General features: G+C 38.3%; 1 protein-coding gene across 1 annotated transcript in view; it reads left to right on the forward strand.

Moving 5' to 3' along the window:
* Positions 1 to 18,510, forward strand: part of LOC133764137 (steroid transmembrane transporter SLC22A24-like) — a 42,755-nt gene that overhangs the window by 10,471 nt on the left and 13,774 nt on the right. Inside the window, exons 5-6 of the mRNA XM_062197814.1 lie at positions 7,001 to 7,124; positions 12,185 to 12,300. Of these exons, the coding sequence (XP_062053798.1) occupies positions 7,001 to 7,124; positions 12,185 to 12,300 (240 nt within the window). The remainder of the gene's footprint in view (positions 1 to 7,000; positions 7,125 to 12,184; positions 12,301 to 18,510) is intronic.

Raw genomic sequence — 18,510 nt, forward strand, 5'->3', positions numbered from 1 at the left:
ACATTTATGTAACCAGAGACCAGTGAAGTAAGCCAGTCATCAGAAATCTTACAGGCAAGGAGAAACTGGAGAGATAAGTACAAGACTGAAAGAAAAACCTCCCAGTCTATAATACTTTATATTCCAAAGTAATCTTTAATAAATAAATGACAATTAAAAAATGTCCAAGACAAAAACTGAAGAACGTCATTGCCACATGACAAGCCTTAAAAAAATAATAATTAAAGGTATTCTACATAACAGAATAAAGAAAGGTTACATGTGCTCTGACAGTGCATGAAAGTGTAAAACCTGCCAAAAAAAAAATTAAAGGACATTTGAAACAAAAAAAGAAACTTTAAAGGAATACCGCCAAAGCCCTTACTTGTCGATAATATCCTTAAATGTAAAAGAAATAAATTCTTCAATTAAAAGATACAGGTTCTCTGAATGGCCTTTTAAATAAGTTAACAACAAACTTCCCCCAAGAAAGTCTCTTTACAAGTAAATGCACACGGTGTCCTCCAAGAGGGTGGAGTAGGGAGGGAGTGCACTTATAGTCCGGGAAAAGATAGTTTAATAAAAGTGGAGATACTGTAGTTTCAGAGAAGAGTTAGGGAAAAAACTGCACAGGAAACTCTTCCAGAACTAGTGGGACACAGTGGACCTATGTGGCAGGCTTGGCTCAGGACCCCAGCCGCCGAGTCTATGCACTAGTGCTAGAAAGGGAGGTGAGGTGAAACCTCAGTAGCTTGAGACACTGGCGGGAAAGTGGCAGGAAGAGCATAGAGGGAATGATGCTTGAAGCCCCATGGGGAAAAGTTCACCACGCTAACTAGAGGATAGAAAAAAAAAAACAAAGGGGACAAGTACAGACACGATTCTCTCTCTCTCCACTCACATTACAAAGGCGAGCAAGACAAAGAGCAGGTGCCATTTTGGACATACGTAAAAGCTGTGCCACCCCAGGGCTGTGCCCGCCCTCAGCCAAGCAAAAAAAACCTGAGTCTGGTGGGGAGAAATAACAAGAGCTTAAGTCCTAGTGAATGTGTGGAGCTTATGAACTGATATTGTGAAAAAAAAAAAAACTGAGAGTGTGTGAGAGAACTAACAGAGTGCCTGAGATGGGCCAGCACTCAGACACTGATTGCCTCAAGGAAAATAGCTCACCTGTGCAGAATACCTTCCATTATGAATAAAAAAGAGAGAGAGAGAACAGAATTTACCATGCCAAACCTAGGTGAGTCACCTTTGGCACACCCTTAACCCTGAAGAATTGAACAGAGCTCTCTGGCCACACCCATCACAATCCTCTAGAGATTCACCAAAAACAGACAGTCCACTTAATCAAGAGTCATAGTATAATGAGAAAAGCCACCACAGCAAGGAAAAAAAAGAAGAAACCAAAGAATATCTCCACAATGCCAAACAGCAAATGCAGAAACTGAGGAAACAAGAACAAGGAAGACATTATGACATCCACAAATGAACATGACACTCCAATTCAAGATTATGAAGATGAAGATATAGAAGAAATGCAAGATACAGATTTCAAAAAATTTAAGATAGGAACATTTAGAAGTTTTCAAAAACAAATTCATGAACTACAGAAATCCAAACTGGACAAGACAGGAAATCTCTCTCGTGTAAATGAAATCTTAAGGAGGAATCAAAATGAAATGAAGAATCTAGTAAAACATGAAAATGTGATATTGAAGAGAAATCAAAATGAAATGAAGAATTCAATAGATCAAATGATAAACACATTAGAGACCCTTAATTACAGAATCAGTGAGGTAGAAGAAACAATATTGGACTTAGAAGACAGAGCACAGGAAAGGAAATAGGCAAACCAAAGAAAAGAAGAAGAAATTAGAAATCTAAAAAATATTGTCTGGAATCTACAGAATACTATTAAAAAACCTAACATTCGGGTTCTAGGAGTTCCTGAAGGCATGGAGAGGGAGAAAGGATTAGAAGGCCTTTTTAGTGAGATACTAGCAGAAAATTTCCCAGGTTTGGAGAAGGACAGAGACATCCTAGTACAGGAAGCACATAGAAGTCCCAATAAACGTGACGAAAAGAGATCCTCACCACGACACGTTGTAATCAAACTCACCACATTGAGACATTTTAAAAAGATCCTAAAATGTGCAAGAGAGAAACTTCAGATTACTCTCAGAGGATCCCCAATTAGACTCACAGCTGACATCTCATTAGAAACCCTACAGGCTAGGAGGGAATGGCGAGATATTGCCCAGGTACTAAGAGAGAAAAACTGCCAGCCCAGAATATGATATCCTGCAAAGCTCTCATTTGTGAATGAAGGTGAAATAAAGACCTTTCATAGCAAACAGAAATTGAAAGAATTTGTCGCCACTCGTCCAGCCCTGCAAAAGATGCTTAAAGATGTGTTACACACAGAAACACAGCCATCAATACGAAAGAATCTAAAGGTTCAATATTGGCAAATCAATAATTGTGATACACCACATTAACAAACTCCAGAAGAAAAACCGTATGATTCTCTCAATAGATGCAGAGAAAGCATTTGATAAAATACAACACCCTTTCATGATGAAAACTCTAAGAAAATTGGGTATACAAGGAACATTTCTCAATAAAATTAAAGCAATTTGTGAATAACCCACGGCCAGCATCCTATTGAATGGGGAAAAGTTGGAAGCATTTCCACTGAGACCTGGTACCAAACTGAGAAGCCCACTCTCACAACCGCTATTCAATATAGTACTGGAAGTGTTAGCCAGAGCCATTAAGCAAGAAAAAGAAATTAAAGGGATACAGATTGGGAAGTAAGAAATCAAAACATCCCTCTTTGCCGACAAAACATTAAGAAAGAAATAGAAGAAGATACCAAAAAATGGAGAAATCTTCCATGCTCATGGATTGGAAGAATCAATATCATCAAAATGTCCATTCTCCCAAAAGCAATTTATAGATTCAATGTGATACCAATCAAAATACCAGACATTCTTCTCAGATCTGGAAAAAAAAATGATGCTGAAATTCATATGGATATGCAGGAGACTTCGAATAGATAAAGCAATCTTGTACAACAAAAACAAAGCGGGAGGCATCACAATAACAGATTTCAGGATATACTACAGGGCGGTGGTAATCAATACAGCATGGTACTGGTACAGAAACAGATAGATAGACCACTGAAACAGAATAGAAACACCAGAAGTCAGTTTGGTGATTTCTCAGAAACCTGAATAGGAGCCTACCATACAACCCAGCCATCCCACTCCTTAGAATTTACCCAATTAAAATTAAATTGGCAAACAAAAAGTTGTCTGCACCTCAATGTTTATTGCAGCTCAATTCACAAAAGCTAAGACCTGGAATCAACTTAAATGCCCATCAACAGAAAACTGGATAAAGAAATTATGGAATATATACACTATAGAATACTCCACAGAGTATAGCAGAGCCCATGAGAGTATTTCAGGCATGGAAAGCCAAGACACTCTGGCAAAAAAATGACCTGAATGAAAGATCTATGTGAATGAGATCCCAGCGGAAAGAATGGGCCATCAAAGAAGGAGGTACCTTTCTCTGAAGGGAGGAGAGAACTTCCACTTTGACTATGACCTTGTCTAAATAAGATTGGAGTTGGCAAACTCAAAAGGCTTCCATATCCTGGGCAACTCATGACAAGAGCCTAGTGTGATTACTGACGCCATAAACAAGAGTGTCAATTTGTTAAATCAACAACAGGAGTCACTGTGCACTTACTCCGCATGTAGAATCTCTGACCTTTATGTGTTGTACTATGTGAATTAATGCTATAACTAGTACTCAAACAGTACTTTACACTTTGTTTTTCTGTGTGGGCACAAACTGTTGAAATTTTTACTTAATATATACCAAATTGAACTTCTGTATATAAAGATAATTGAAAATGAATCTTGATGTGAATGGAATTGGAGAGGGAGAGGAGATGGGAGGGTTATGAGTGGGAGAAAAGTTATGGGGGGGAAGCCACTGTAATCCATAAACTGAACTTTGGAGATTTATAGTTATTAAATAAATGTTAAAAATTAAATAAATGAATATATACATAAATCTTTTTAAAAAGCAAGTAAATGCTCACATATATTGAAAGTAAAGAAAAAGCTGTTCCATAGAAACACAAACCAAAAGAAGTAGGAATAACTATGCTTGTAGAAGACAAAATAAACGTTAAGACAGAAACTGTAAAATGAGAAAAAGAAAGTCACTACATAACGATGAAGAGAACCAGAAAACAAGATGTGATCATAGTAAGTATTAATGCAAATATGCCAGTGGACTTAGTTTTATGGAAAAAAATGTTATCACATCTAAAGGGAGACATAAGCTCCAATACAATAATATTGTGGGACTATAACACCACACTCTGATCAATGGACAGATTATCCAGACAAAAAGAAAACAAAGAAGAATCCATAGAACTTATAGAAACTATTGATCAAATTGACCTAATAATATTTACAGAACATTCCATTCTACAACTGCGGAATCCACATTCTTTACATCAGCACATGGAACACTCCTTGAATAGACTATGGAGCACAAAATGAATATCAAGAATTTTTTTTATTAAACTTTTATTTAATGAATATAAATTTCCAAAGTATAGCTCATGGGTTACAATGGCTTCCCCCCTCCCATAGCTTCCCTCCCGCCCGCAACCCTCCCCCCTCCCGCTCCCTCTCCCCTTCCATTCATGTAAAGATTCATTTTCAATTCTCTTTGTATACAGAAGATCAGTTTAGTATATATTAGGTAAAGATTTCAACATTTTGCCCATATAGCAACATCAAGTGAAAAAACTACCATTGGATTACTAATTATAGCATTAAATAGCAATGTACAGCACATTAAAGACAGAGATCCTACATAATTTTTTTTTCAAATTAATTAATTTTCTATGCCATTTCCATTTTAACACCAGGTTGTTTTTTTTTTTTTTCATTTCCAATTCTCTTTATATACAGAAGATCACTTCAGTATATAATTAGAAAAGACCTCATCAGTCTGTGCCCACACAGAAACGCAAAGTATAAAAATACTGTTTCAGTACCAGTCATAGCATCACTTGGCTTTAGATGACACATTAGGGACAGATCCCACATGGGGTGTAAGTACACAGTGACTCCTGTTGCTGACTTAACAATTTGACACTCCTGTTCATGGCGTCAGTAATCTCCCTAGGCTCTAGTCATGAGTTGCCAGGGCTATGGAAGCCTTTAGAGTTCGCTGACTTTGATCTTATTCCGATAGGGTCATAGTCAAAGTGGAGGTTCTCTCCTCCCTTCGGAGAAGGGTACCTCCTTCTTTGATGGCCCCGTTCTTTCCACTGGGATCTCACTCACAGAGATCTTTCATTTAGGTCTTTTTTTTTTCCATGATATCTTGGCTTTCCATGCCTGCTATACTCTCATGGGCTCTTCAGCCAGATCTGAATGCCTTGAGGGCTGATTCTGAGGCCAGAGTGTTGTTTAGGACATCTGCCATCCTATGAGTCTGCTGTGTATCCCACTTCCCATGTTGGATCTTTCTCTCCCTTTTTGATTCTATCAGTTAGTATTAGCAGATACTTGTCTTGTTTGTGTGATCTCTTTGACTCTTAGACCTATCAGAGCTATCAATTGTGAGCTGAAATTGATCACTTGGACTAGTGCGATGGCATTGGTACATGCCATCTTGATGGAATTGTGTTGGAATCCCCTGGCACATTTCTAACTCCACCATTTGCGGCCAGTCCGATTGAGCATGTCACAAATTGTACATCTCCTCCCTCTCTTTTTCCACTCTTAGATTTAACAGGGATCACTTTTCAGTTAAAATTTAAACACCTAAGAATAATTGTGTGTTAATTACTGAGTTCAACCAATAGTACTAGAACAACAACAACAACAACAAATACTAAAAAGGATAAAGTATTACATTGTACATCTAAAGTCAGGACAGGAGCTGATCAGTTCATTGTTGCTTATAGTGTCCATTTCACTTTACAGGTTTCCCCTTTGGCGCTCAGTTGTCGCCGATCAGGGAAAACAAATGATATTTGTCTCTTTGGGACTGGCTTAATTCACTCAGCATGATGTTTTCCAGATTGCTCCATCTTGTTGCAAATGACTGGGTTTCGTTGTTTCTTACTGCTGTATAGTATTCTATGGAGTACATGTCCCATAATTTCTTTATCCAGTCTACTGTTGATGGACATTTAGGTTGATTCCAGGTCTTTGCTATTGTGAATTGAGCTGCAATAAACATTAGTGTGCAGATGGCTTTTTTATTTGCCAAATTAATTTCCTTTGGGTAAATTCCAAGGAGTGGGATGGCTGGGTTACACTAACCCACTGTTGGTGGGAATGCAAACTGGTTAAGCCACTATGGAAGTCTGTCTGGAGATTCCTCAGAAACCTGAACATAACCCTACCATACAACCCAGCCATCCCACTCCTTGGAATATCAAGAATTTTTAACAAATCATATACATATCATGTATATTTTCTGACTGAAAAGCACTAGAACTGTAAATTAATACAAAAGAAGCTACAAATTATACAACTATATGGAATATAAACAGCATGAAAGAACAGTGGGTTACTGAAGAAATGAATAGTGAACTTAAATATTTCTTGAAAATATACAAAATAAATCATATCATATACCTTGAAAAATTAGTTCCAGTGCCAGCATTGTGCTACAGTGGGATAAACCACTCCCTGCAAAGCCAAAAAATGAACATGGTCATTAGTTCAAGTCCCAGGCACTCCACTTCCTGTCCAACTCCCTGCTCTTGCACTAGGCAGGCAGCAGAAGATGTTCCAAGTTTTTGGGCCCCAACCTTTGGAAGGCCAGTACAGTGGAGGAGGCACATTGATTAAGTTACACTGCTAGAATTTATGTTAGTACTTTATGGAAGGGAAAAGGAACCTCAAGTTAAGGTTGAGTGACAATTAAGCAATTGAGTGCTAACTGATCCTTTGCTGTGTTCTTTCAACAGGAGGCTGGTGGAGTCTGCTCGGTGGCTGATTACCACCAATCAGCTAGTTGAGGGCACCAAGGCACTTAGAACGGTTGCACACATCAATGGAAAAGAGAGTGCTGGCGAGATCCTGACCCTTGAGGTGATCTGGAAAGGGGAGCTAGTTACTAGGATAAAATGCCATGAACTCACAATCACCCTCATCTGAGTGCCTGAGGGAATGCAGGCTAAAAATAGAATCCTGTGAGTGGGGTAGCACATCTCTGACTTGATTCCCCATGGATTCATAATTTTAGAGAGGGGTCACTGAAAAAAGTTTTCTTTTCCTGATGCCAAGAATTTGAACATAGATATTGTAGTTCATTCGCATATGTGCACATAGAATAGGAACATAGATATTGCAATTCCTTGGCTTAAGTACACATAGTAGTTTGAATCAACAGCTAAATATCCTTACCCTGGACATGTAGAAGCAAATATTGAAGTAATTTTCTTTCCCACTCTTTCAATTTTATTTATTTATTTATTTTTTATTTATATGAAACTCAGTGTTACAGAGAGAGGTAGAGACAGAGAGAGAGGTCGTCCATCTGCTGGTTCACTCCTCAGATGGCCACAATGGCTGGAGATGTGCCGATCCAAAGCCAGGGGCCTGGAGATCCTCTGGGTCTCCCACGTGGGTGCAGGGGCCCAAGGACTTGGGCCATCTTCCACTGCTATCCCAGGCCATAGCAGAGAGCTGGACTGGAAGAAGAGCAGCCGGGACTAGAACTGGCTCCTATATGGGATGCCAGCTGTTAAGGCCAGGGTTTTAACCCACTGCGTCACAGTCCAGCCCCTCTTTGACTATCTTTAAGTTCCCTTTGGGGTAATCAGAAAGGCTATAAGACAAAAGATTGTTGTCCATGTAGAGGATAACACTAAAAGTATAATTTTGACTTTTATGCACTTACTCAGTAATTCATTGAAAATTTCTTATGCACTAAATATAAGATGTGCTTATCTACATAATGTGGATATGGTGGTAGGTGGAAATGGTATCTATATCCTCGTCACTGTGCTGCAAAAATTGTGACAGGATTTCTTTTTTTTTAAAGTTTACTTCCTCATCTGGAAGCCAGATCCTGATGTGACTCATCCACGTACTTCTCACTGAATCAAATTGAAACATTTAGATACCTACAGGGCACCAGCAGGGTAATAGATACTAGTAGGTGCATAACTCTGAGTCTGACTTCAAGATACTCCCATTGTACAATTGGATACAAGATTAAGAATTAATTGTGTAAAACAGGTGTTAAGACATTAATATATGCAGAATATTTTTTGGGAGGACACAAGGTAGTATTCACTCTAGCTTAATGGGCTAAGAAAGGATTGTGAGTTAGCTGTTAAAATGAAAAAGAAAGGCATTGCAACATCACAGAAACTGATTGGTAGCTGTATAACTGAAAAATGCCCCCATTGAACCATGAACAGAGGCAATGCCTTGCAGAATAAAATGTTGATTAAGGGAAACACAAAGTTTATGGCCTCTGATCCAATGACTCCATTTCCCTGACATGCTAAATAAATTGCCACTTGCCCATTGTCCAGGAAAAACTGATTTCATTTTTGCTTATATTCAAAGTCTATAATCTTACCATTTAATTGATGCCCCAATGTGGATGAGACCACTTATGTGCAGTTCTCTAACTACAGCACTTTTGTATTTGGGCTTCTGTTTTCTCTAACATGCTTATCACTTTCTATTGGCCTTCAAAAGGAGATTGCTCTATATGCAGATTTCAACTACAATCATTCAATGCAATAGGATGGTCTTCAAAAAGTTCGTGGAAATTCCCATTATACAAAAACTAGGCATAAATTTCAAACCACTTGTACCAACACAAATTCATTAATTCCATTTTCCACCTATTTTTGAAGTCCCTGCCTATAATCTTTCTCTATCACAATCCTGAAAAATCCTCCTAGCATTCATCCCCTGCCCAATTCCAAATTTATTCCCAATTTTTTAGCGATTTTTAACAGCTATACTCCATTTCCTGTGCCAACACTAGAAATATATCTATTGAAATGGAACAAATACCCTTAAAATAGTGTCTTTATATAAGAATCTAAGAAGGGATTACCTTGGTCCATTATTAACAGTCTCTCACAGTTTGTAATCAAGACATCTTTCGCAGCTGTGATATTATCCAAGTCTTCCCTGGGGAAGGATCTACTTGCTAGCTTACTCACATGGTTTTTGGAAGGATCAAGTTCCTCTCAGATTGTTGGATTGAGGACCTCCTTTATGGTCATATGGATCACTCCAACATGACTGTGCTTTGATGAAATATGTAGCTGGAGAGGGAACCCAGCATGGAAGAAGTCACAGTCTTTTATAATCTACCCATAGACTTAGCAGCCCATGATTCTCACTCTATTCTGTTTATTAGAAGCTACCCACACTTGAGAAGAGAGGATTACACAGAAGTATAAATTCCAAAATGTAGTATTGAGGTTTGTGATTCAAAGCTTCCCACCACAGTTTTCACATGACAAAAAGTCCCCTTATATGTTTTTACAATATGTAAACCTTAATATTAAGTGGTTTTTTTGTTTATTTACATGAGAGAGAGAGAGAGAGAGAGAGAGAGAAGGAGGTAGGGAGGGAGGGAGGGGTCCACAGAAGATAGCCCACAAAGAGCTTTTATCTGTTTTTTACATTCTCCAAATGCCTGCAACAGCCTGGGCTGGGATGGCCATGAAACCAGGAGTCCACAAATCAATCCAGGTCTACCAAGTGTGTGTCAGAAATCCCATTACATTAGCCATCACCACTGACCCTCTGGAATCTTTATTAACAGAAAACTGAATACATGAGACTGATCCAGTGCTAGGAATCATACCCAGGTACACTGAATTTGGACACAGTCATCTTAACCATTAGTGTAAACATCCATTCTAACATTGTTATCAGAGTCTACTCTCTTGCACTGATGGTTCCTTGCTATAGCCATCCAATGCCAAAATCCTATTAATTATTATTTCTCTTGAAATTTTCAAAAATCATAGATCATATGCATGCCAGTGTATCTGTCCCACCACTAAGCCATCCTCATTCATCATCAGTGAATTTTAGTAGTTGAATCGCAATAGCACACTCCAATGAGCAACAGAAATGGAAAATTCATTGAACAGTATAGCTCTAAATTCTCATTGTGGTATCAATAAACTAGTATCATTTTGCATGACAATAATTGCTTTAACCTGTTTTACATCATTTCATAATGACATGATGCTTTGGGCAAACTTTAGACAACTCACATGAATTAGAAGTGTTAATTTTATTTTTAAACTGAAGCATAACCTCACATATTAATGGGACATCATTAGAAGTTTCAATACATCTATACGTTGCATATTATTCAAATCACCATGAGCTTTTCTATTTCCTCAAATTTTTATCATTAATTTGTAATAAGAACATTCAAAATTCTTCACTTCTGTCTTTTTCTTTGTTGGGGGAATACATTAAGGACCTTTCCATATGGAAAATAGAATTTAAAATAAGTTTACTTGATCACTTCTCACCCTTTTTGGCTAAGATCAAAACAAAAGTATAAAACATTTGAATACAAAAATATTTTAAATTCATGCAAATCAAAAGTCTTCAAAAAGCTCTTAGAAAATGTGTATTATGGAAAAACTATGCATGGATTTCCAAAGTTTTTGCATATGTTTTAATTACTTTTTCCACAAACTGAAGCACCTTTGTGTAATATATTACCCTTATCTATACAACAGAACACCAGAACTTATTTCCTATTTAATGTTAATTTAGTGCCAGTGGACTAACTTTTTCTGACATAGTAAGTGATGCACTAATTTCAGGGCTAAATTCTAAACCAAATTTTGAATCCCTATAACCAACTTTTTTGACATTAAAATAGTTCGTCACTCATAGCATTTGCCTAAGCCCAGCTTACACTGTATCAATATATTCCCTGCTCTTTTCACTGCCTTTAACTCTGCCCTCTATTCATGATGGGAGGCTACATGCCTGTCATACTTAGACAAGCATTTCTTGTACCCAAATAATGAAGTGGATAGAGTTTTCAGGAAAAAAAGACGCTCGTTGCATTGTTTTTTGTGCATTTTTCAGAATCAGGTTGCTATAAATGTGTGAATTCAGTTCTGTTATCTTGATTCTATTCCATGGTCTATAGGTCCATTTTATGCCATTTTACTTTTGCTCTGTATTATGTCATGAAATAAGGAATTGTGATGCCTTAAGCTTCGTCCTTTGTTTCTCAAAATTGCTTTGGCTATCCCAGAACTCTTGTGCTTCCATATAAACTCTAGCATTGTTGTTGTTGTTGTTCTCCAAAGAATGCCATCAGCATTTTGGTTGCAACTGTTTTGAATCTGTAATCACATTGGGTAGTATGGATATTTTGATACCAAGAGTACTAATTCTTCAAGTTCATGAATATGGGAAGTCTTTCCACATATTTGTGTCTTCCTAAATTTCTTTTATCAATGTTTCAACATTTTCTTTGTGAGAAACCTTTCTAACCCTTGGTTAAATTCTTTCTGGATACTATTCATAGTTTAAGTGAATGAGACTTCTTTTATGATTTATTTTATGGCAGCTTTGTAAAACTGTTATTGATTTATGTTAATTTTATATTGTATAAATTTGCTGAATTTTTGTATCAGTTCTAATGGGATTTTGGTGACTCATTCATTTTAATGTATAAAATCATGTCATCTACAAACAGGGAAAACTTAATTTCTTTCTTTCCTGTTCGTATAGTTTTATATTTCTTTCAGTTAGCTAGTTGCTCTAAGGTTCCCTTATTTGAACAAGGGGAAGACAGATCCCCCAGGCTTAACGAAAATACAAAAACTTTGAACCATGGAACAATTACCTTTTCATGGCATTCCCTTGGTAGTATAAATCATTTTTCAATGTTTTTGCACCTAAGGAGTTCAATATTTCACTAGCTTTATTCCTATGCAATTCCTCTGAGTTCCATTTCTCACTACACCTTTCAGAACTCTCCACACAAGAGATTGAACACTGAATGCTCACAGCTCCCCTAGATAGAAGAGTCTGCGAGTATAGTGAACTCTGGGTCTATCTCATCTTCCAGGACTCACCACTACACTCATTGACATCTCATAAATGCTTGTTGTTGTTTTTGTTGTCAGTTTGTGAGATCCACCATGCAGGAGGAGATGGACAAAGCCTCAACCAAACCATCCATAGTTGAGGTGTTCCAGGCACCCAAGCTGCGCATGATAATTTTCTACCTGAGCTTCCTGAGGTGAGTTACATTGAGTGATGGTAATGAAGAATTCCTTATGTTGTCCTTTGTCTATTTTCATTAGGTTGTCAATTTTTTGGTTCTTTATTAAAAATATATTCCAAACATAATATTTAGAAATATATTCTGAATGTCTTGCCTCAGTGTAGAAATTAAAGAATGTGTTTTGATTAACTAATTTTTCATCTTTTTATCTTTTAATGTTTAATGTAAGGAGAACAGATTTCATATATTTTATAGATATAGTTCAAGAAGACAACCCTCCTCAACTCCCTCCCTCAATCCTTTTTCCCTTCCTATTTTTTCTTAATTACTGCAAAAAAAATATAATCTCAACCCTCTCAATAATCATAGGCTTAATTCACCACTAATCATAATATTCAATAAGGAAAATTTAGGAAGACCACAGGAGTATAAACAAAGGCTAAAAACAACAAACATACCCCAATATGCCTTTTCATGCCTTTACATTTTGGCATTCTATGTTAACTGCCATGTATCAGAGACGATATATGATATTTGTCTTTTGGGGACTTGATTATTTCACTAAGTATAATGGTTCCTAATTGCTTCCATTTTATAGGCAAAGACAGGATGTCATTTGCTTTTTGTGGCTGAGTAATATTCCAGAGGGTAGTATATCACATTTTCTTTGAGCAGTCATCACTTGATGGACACCTCCATTGATTCCATATCTATTTAGTTGTATATGGAGTTGCAACACACATGGGGTACAGGTAAATCTTCAAATGGTAGATCTCTTTTCAGACTTTCCATAATGTTTGTACTACATTACATTACTACCAATAGTGTATTTGGGTACCTTTTTCCCATACCCTCATGAACATTTCTTAATTTTTGATTTGGGGAAGATAACCATCCTAATTGGAGTGGGGTGAAACTTCATTGTGGTTTTGATTTACATTTCCTTGATGCTTAGAGATCCTGACCATCTTCAGCCACTTGAATGTCATCATTTGAAAAAAACTTTTTTTTAAGTTCTTTGCCATTTCTTACCTGGATTGTTTGTCTTGTTGTTGTGCCCTTACAGATCTTGGAGATTAATCCTTTATTAGTAGTGTAGTTAGCAGATGCTTTCTACTGTTCCATCAGTTTCCTCTTTTTTCTGATATGTTTTTAATTTAATAAATATAAATTTACAAAATACAACTTTTGAATTTTTGTGGCTTTTTCCCCATAACCTCCCACCCACTCGCAACCATCCCAACTCCCATTCCCTCTCTCACCCCATTCTTCACCAGGATTCATTTTCAATTATCTTCATATACAGAAGATCAAATTAGTACATACTAAATAAAGATTTCAACAGACTGCAACCACAGAGCCACACAAAATATAGAGTGCAAAACAGGGCAAGATGGCGGAATAGGAAGGGAGCACATTGAGAGTTCGGCAAGACAGATGTTAGTAAAAGTGGAGATACTGCAGGGTCAAGGAAGAGTAGGGGAAGAAACAGCAGAGGAAACTCTTCCGAAACTAGTGATTCACAGTGGACCTGCATGGAGAGCGTGGGAGCCCAAGTTCGGGACACCAGCGGCAGACTCAACGCACCAGCGCTGGAACGCGAGGTGAGCTGAACCACAATAGCCCGAGACACCAGCGGGCAAGCAGAAAGAGGAGGCTAGAGGGAACGAGGCTTGAAACTCCGTGGGGAAAAGTTCACCAGGCTAACTAGAAGAGAGAGAGGAAAAAAATAAAAAAAGTGACCGATACGGACACAAGTCTCTCTCTCTCCACTCACCTCTCAAAGGCGAGCAAGACAGAGCAGGCGCCATTTTGGACATACGTCATAAGCAGGGCGACCTCAGGTCCGCACTGGCCCTGAGCCTAGCAGAAAAACCTGACTCTGTGGGGAGGGGTGAAATAACAGGAGATTAGCATCTAACTTGGCAACCCAGTGGGAGACTGCAGGAGAATTGGAGCCCACACTGAGGGCAGCAGAGATTCCCTGTGTGGTCCTTGGGAAAGAGCTTCCGATCTCTGGCTCCTGTGGGTATATCATTTGCCTGCTAACTACCTCCAAGTACGTTCAGCTGTGCAGAATCACTTCCCTTTTGAATCAAAAAAAAAAAGAAAGAGATTTACCACGCCTAACCTGGGAGTGTCATCTTTGACACACCCTCAACCCTGAGGAACCAAACACAGCTCTCAGTCCACACTCATCTCAAGCCTCTAAGGCTCCACCGAAAGCAGACAGTCCACTTAATATAGAGCCATAGTGTAACAAGAAAAAACACCCCAGTGAAGAAACCAAATATCTCCAACATACCAAACAACAAACGCAAAAACCGAGGTAACAAGAACAAGGAAGACACTATGATGCCCCCAAATGAAAAACACACCCCAATTCAAGATTATGAAGATGAAGAGATAGAGGAAATGCAAAAAGCAAATCTCAAAAAATTGATAAGAACATTAAGAAGTTCTCAAAAACAAATTCTTGAACTACAGAAATCCTTAATGGACAAGATAGAAAATCTCTCTCGTGAAAATGAAATATTAAGGAGGAATCAAAATGAAATGAAACAACTAGTAGAACAAGAAACTGTGGTAGTGACCAGAAATCATAATGAAATGAAGAATTCAATAGATCAAATGACAAACACATTAGAGAGCCTTAAAAACAGAATGGGTGAAGCAGAAGAGAGAATATCAGACTTAGAAGACAGAGAACAGGAAAGGAAACAGGCAAACCAAAGAAAAGAAGAAGAAATCAGAAATCTAAAAAATATTGCCGGGAATCTACAGGATACTATTAAAAAACCCAACATTCAGGTTCTAGGAGTTCCTGAAGGCATGGAGAGGGAGAAAGGATTAGAAGGCATTTTCAGTGAGATACTAGCAGAAAATTTCCCAGGTTTGGAGAAGGACAGAGGCATCTTAGTACAGGAAGCTTATAGAACCCCTAATAAACATGACCAAAAGAGATCCTCACCACAACACATTGTAATCAAACTCACCGCAGTGAAACATAAAGAAAAGATTCCAAAAGGTGCAAGAGAGAAACGTCAGATTACTTTTAGAGGATCTCCAATTAGACTCACAGCAGACTTCTCATCAGAAACCCTACAAGCTAGAAGGGAATGGCGAGACATAGCCCAGGTACTAAGAGAGAAAAACTGCCAGCCCAGAATATTATATCCTGCAAAGCTCTCATTTGTGAATGAAGGTGAAATAAAGACTTTTCATAGCAAACAGAAACTGAAAGAATTTGTCGCCACTCATCCTGCCCTGCAAAAGATGCTTAAAGATGTGTTACACACAGAAACATAGAAACATGGTCACCAATATGAAAGAAGGTAAAGGAAGGAAACCTCACAGCAAAAGATCACAGGAAGCTTAATTTCTCTTTGACATAGAATTAAACTCTGATGCTCTGTTAAAGCAATGTGTTAAAGTAATCTATTATGTTCTCTTGATGTCTGTTAAATTCTAATTGTTCAAAAACAGCTGAATTTTTATTAAGAGCTATGGGTTACTTAAATATGTGCTTATTTTCAAAGATTTGAAGAATCACCTTGTAACAATGATCAAATTTGGTCTAAGTTATGTCATGATATTAAGGAATCTTATTTCAAGCAATATTTTGGATTTTGAGCCTTCTTGGCATTCTTGACAGGCATTCAAAAAAATCAAAGTTTCAAACAATCTGGACCCTAAAATTTCCAGTGTGTGACCTGAATCTGTGTATCATATGTTTTAAACTTGTTGGTAGAAAGAAACTAAAAACATTTTATATGATTGTGCTTAAGTTTACTGGTTAAACAAACTACACCATGTTAGAGATTTAAGAGGTGTTTTCAAATACATGATTCTTAAAATTTAAAGAAGGCATTGGACCTTCTGGTAAATGTTTTCTTAAGTTGTTATCTAATGGTTGAAACTGTTTGCTAAGTATTCATGTAATATTGCTATTGTCAGCAAGCGATCTAAGGTTGAAACTGTTTGCTAAGTATTCATGTAATATTGCTATTGTCAGCAAGCGATCTAAGACCTGCTCCCTCATTTCTCTATTCTAAGCCCAACTAGTTCTTTCATTTATCTATTCTCTTCAAGGTAGGAAATTAATTCTATTATGAAGGAAACTGTAGGACGCACAATTTAATCTTTAGACCTTATAAAAGAGATGGCTAACATTTTTCTGTAATAGCATAGCCAAAATAAGAACGTAAATAATAATCTCACAGCTAGATTCACTTCGCCATCAGCGAAGTATACAGTAAGTAGAAAAAACCTCCCTTTCAGACCAAAGGGAAAGATAGTTTTAAAGTGAGAATATAATTTTCCTCATGGGCATTGTCTACCTTAGAAAAACTACTACAGAACATGCCTGTGACTATAGACTTGTAGTTCAGGCCACCGAAGATTAGAGATGGGACATGGGCACTCCCTTGACTTGCATCCTCTGGTCTGCTTTAACACAAACCAGGAGGAAAAGAAAGCTCGGCATCAGAAGCAATGGGTGGCAGGCCTATTAATGGCTGATCTGTACAGTGATCTGCCCTCAAGCAGACCCAACAGGCCAGTCCACTGCAGTGGCTTTCAATGTGGTAAGCCTGGGCTTCAGCAGAAGTCAGCTTGTGAAGAGCCCTGGCAGCTCTGCCAAGAGTTGGATCACTGGAAATGGACCTGCCCTGGAGTCGAAGGATGCCCAGGTCAGAGCCACAGATCTTATTGGCTCTAAGCTGAAAAGCCCTTCACTCAGCCCAACTTCCAAAGGGACCACTGCAGCTGAGGGGATGGCCAAGTAGGGTCAGCAACATTGCAGGCAGAACTGTAAATTTCTTATTAGAGATGCCCCCTGCCTTTACCTGGCAAGCTCTCCTCCCAGGCCAGCTAAGTAATGAAAGTCAACAGGGTGCCTGCCCCTAGGAGGTTCACACCTCCCTTAGGATGTACCCCATGTGAAGAGATGGATAGGTCTGGGCCTCTTAACTTACAAGGCCTAAAGCCCACCAGATTATTATCAAGCCCCTTCTGTCAGGTTCTATTTGCCTCTCAATCAGAAAACTTAATTGTAGCTTAGACATCACCTTTCTTAGCTCCTCTAATAATGACTCTGTCCTTTGTTCTAGGCCCTGTCTAGTGCACTTGGGCCTCATTCCTTTGTAATCATAACCTCTACTCTACCACCAATGGCTCTACTCCCAACCTGTGTGTACTGATGGTCCTCTTCCCCACTTAATGCTGTATAATTGTTCAAACCTGGTAAATGCCACTCTTAGGATCATTGGTTACTATCCTCACCCTGTCTTTTATGTCCTTGTCTAAATATGATCAGAGTCGGCAAACTTGGAAGGCTTCCATAGCCTTGGCAACTCATGACGAGAGCCTAGGGTGGTTACTGGCGCCATAAACTAGAGTGTCAATTTGTTGTGTCAACAACAGGAGTCACTGTGCACTTGCCCCTCATGTGGGATCTCTGTCCTAATGTGCTGTCCATTGTGATTTAATGCTATAACTAGTACTCAAACAGTATGTTTCACTTTGTGTTTCTATGTGGGTGCAAACTGTTGAAATCTTTATACTAAATTGATCTTCTGTATATAAAGAGAATTGAAAATGAATCTTGATGTGAATGGAAGGGGAGAGGGGTCGGGAGAGGGGAGGGTTGCGGGTGGGAGGGAAGTTGTGGGAGGGGGAAGCCATTGTAATCCATGAGCCGTACACTGGAAATTTATATTCATTAAATAAAAGTTAAAATATATATATATATATATATATATAGAGAGAGAGAGAGAGAGAGAGAGAGAGTGCCTTTCGAGTACTAGTTTTACCATTAATTCTCATAGTACAACATATTAAGGACAGAGATCCTACATGTGGAGCAAGTGCACAGTGACTTACATTGTTGATTTAACACTTGACACTCTTATTTATGATGTCAGTAATCACCCGAGGATCTTATCATGAGCTGCCAAGGCTATGGAAGCCTCTTGAGTTAACCAACTCTGATCTTATTTAGACAAGGCCATAGTCAAAGCGGAAGTTCCTTCCCCCTTCAGAGAAAGATACTTCCTTCTCTGGTGGCCCGTTCTTTCCACTGGGATCTCATTAACCAAGATCTTTCCTTCAGGTCATTTTTGCCACAATGTCTCGGCTTTCCATGCCTGTGAAACTCTAATGGGCCATTTAGCCGGATTCGAATGCCTTAAGGGCTGATTCAGAGGCCAGAGTGCTATTTAGGGC

The sequence above is a fragment of the Lepus europaeus genome, chromosome 7 (genome assembly GCF_033115175.1).
Source record: "Lepus europaeus isolate LE1 chromosome 7, mLepTim1.pri, whole genome shotgun sequence".
NCBI lineage: Eukaryota > Metazoa > Chordata > Mammalia > Lagomorpha > Leporidae > Lepus > Lepus europaeus.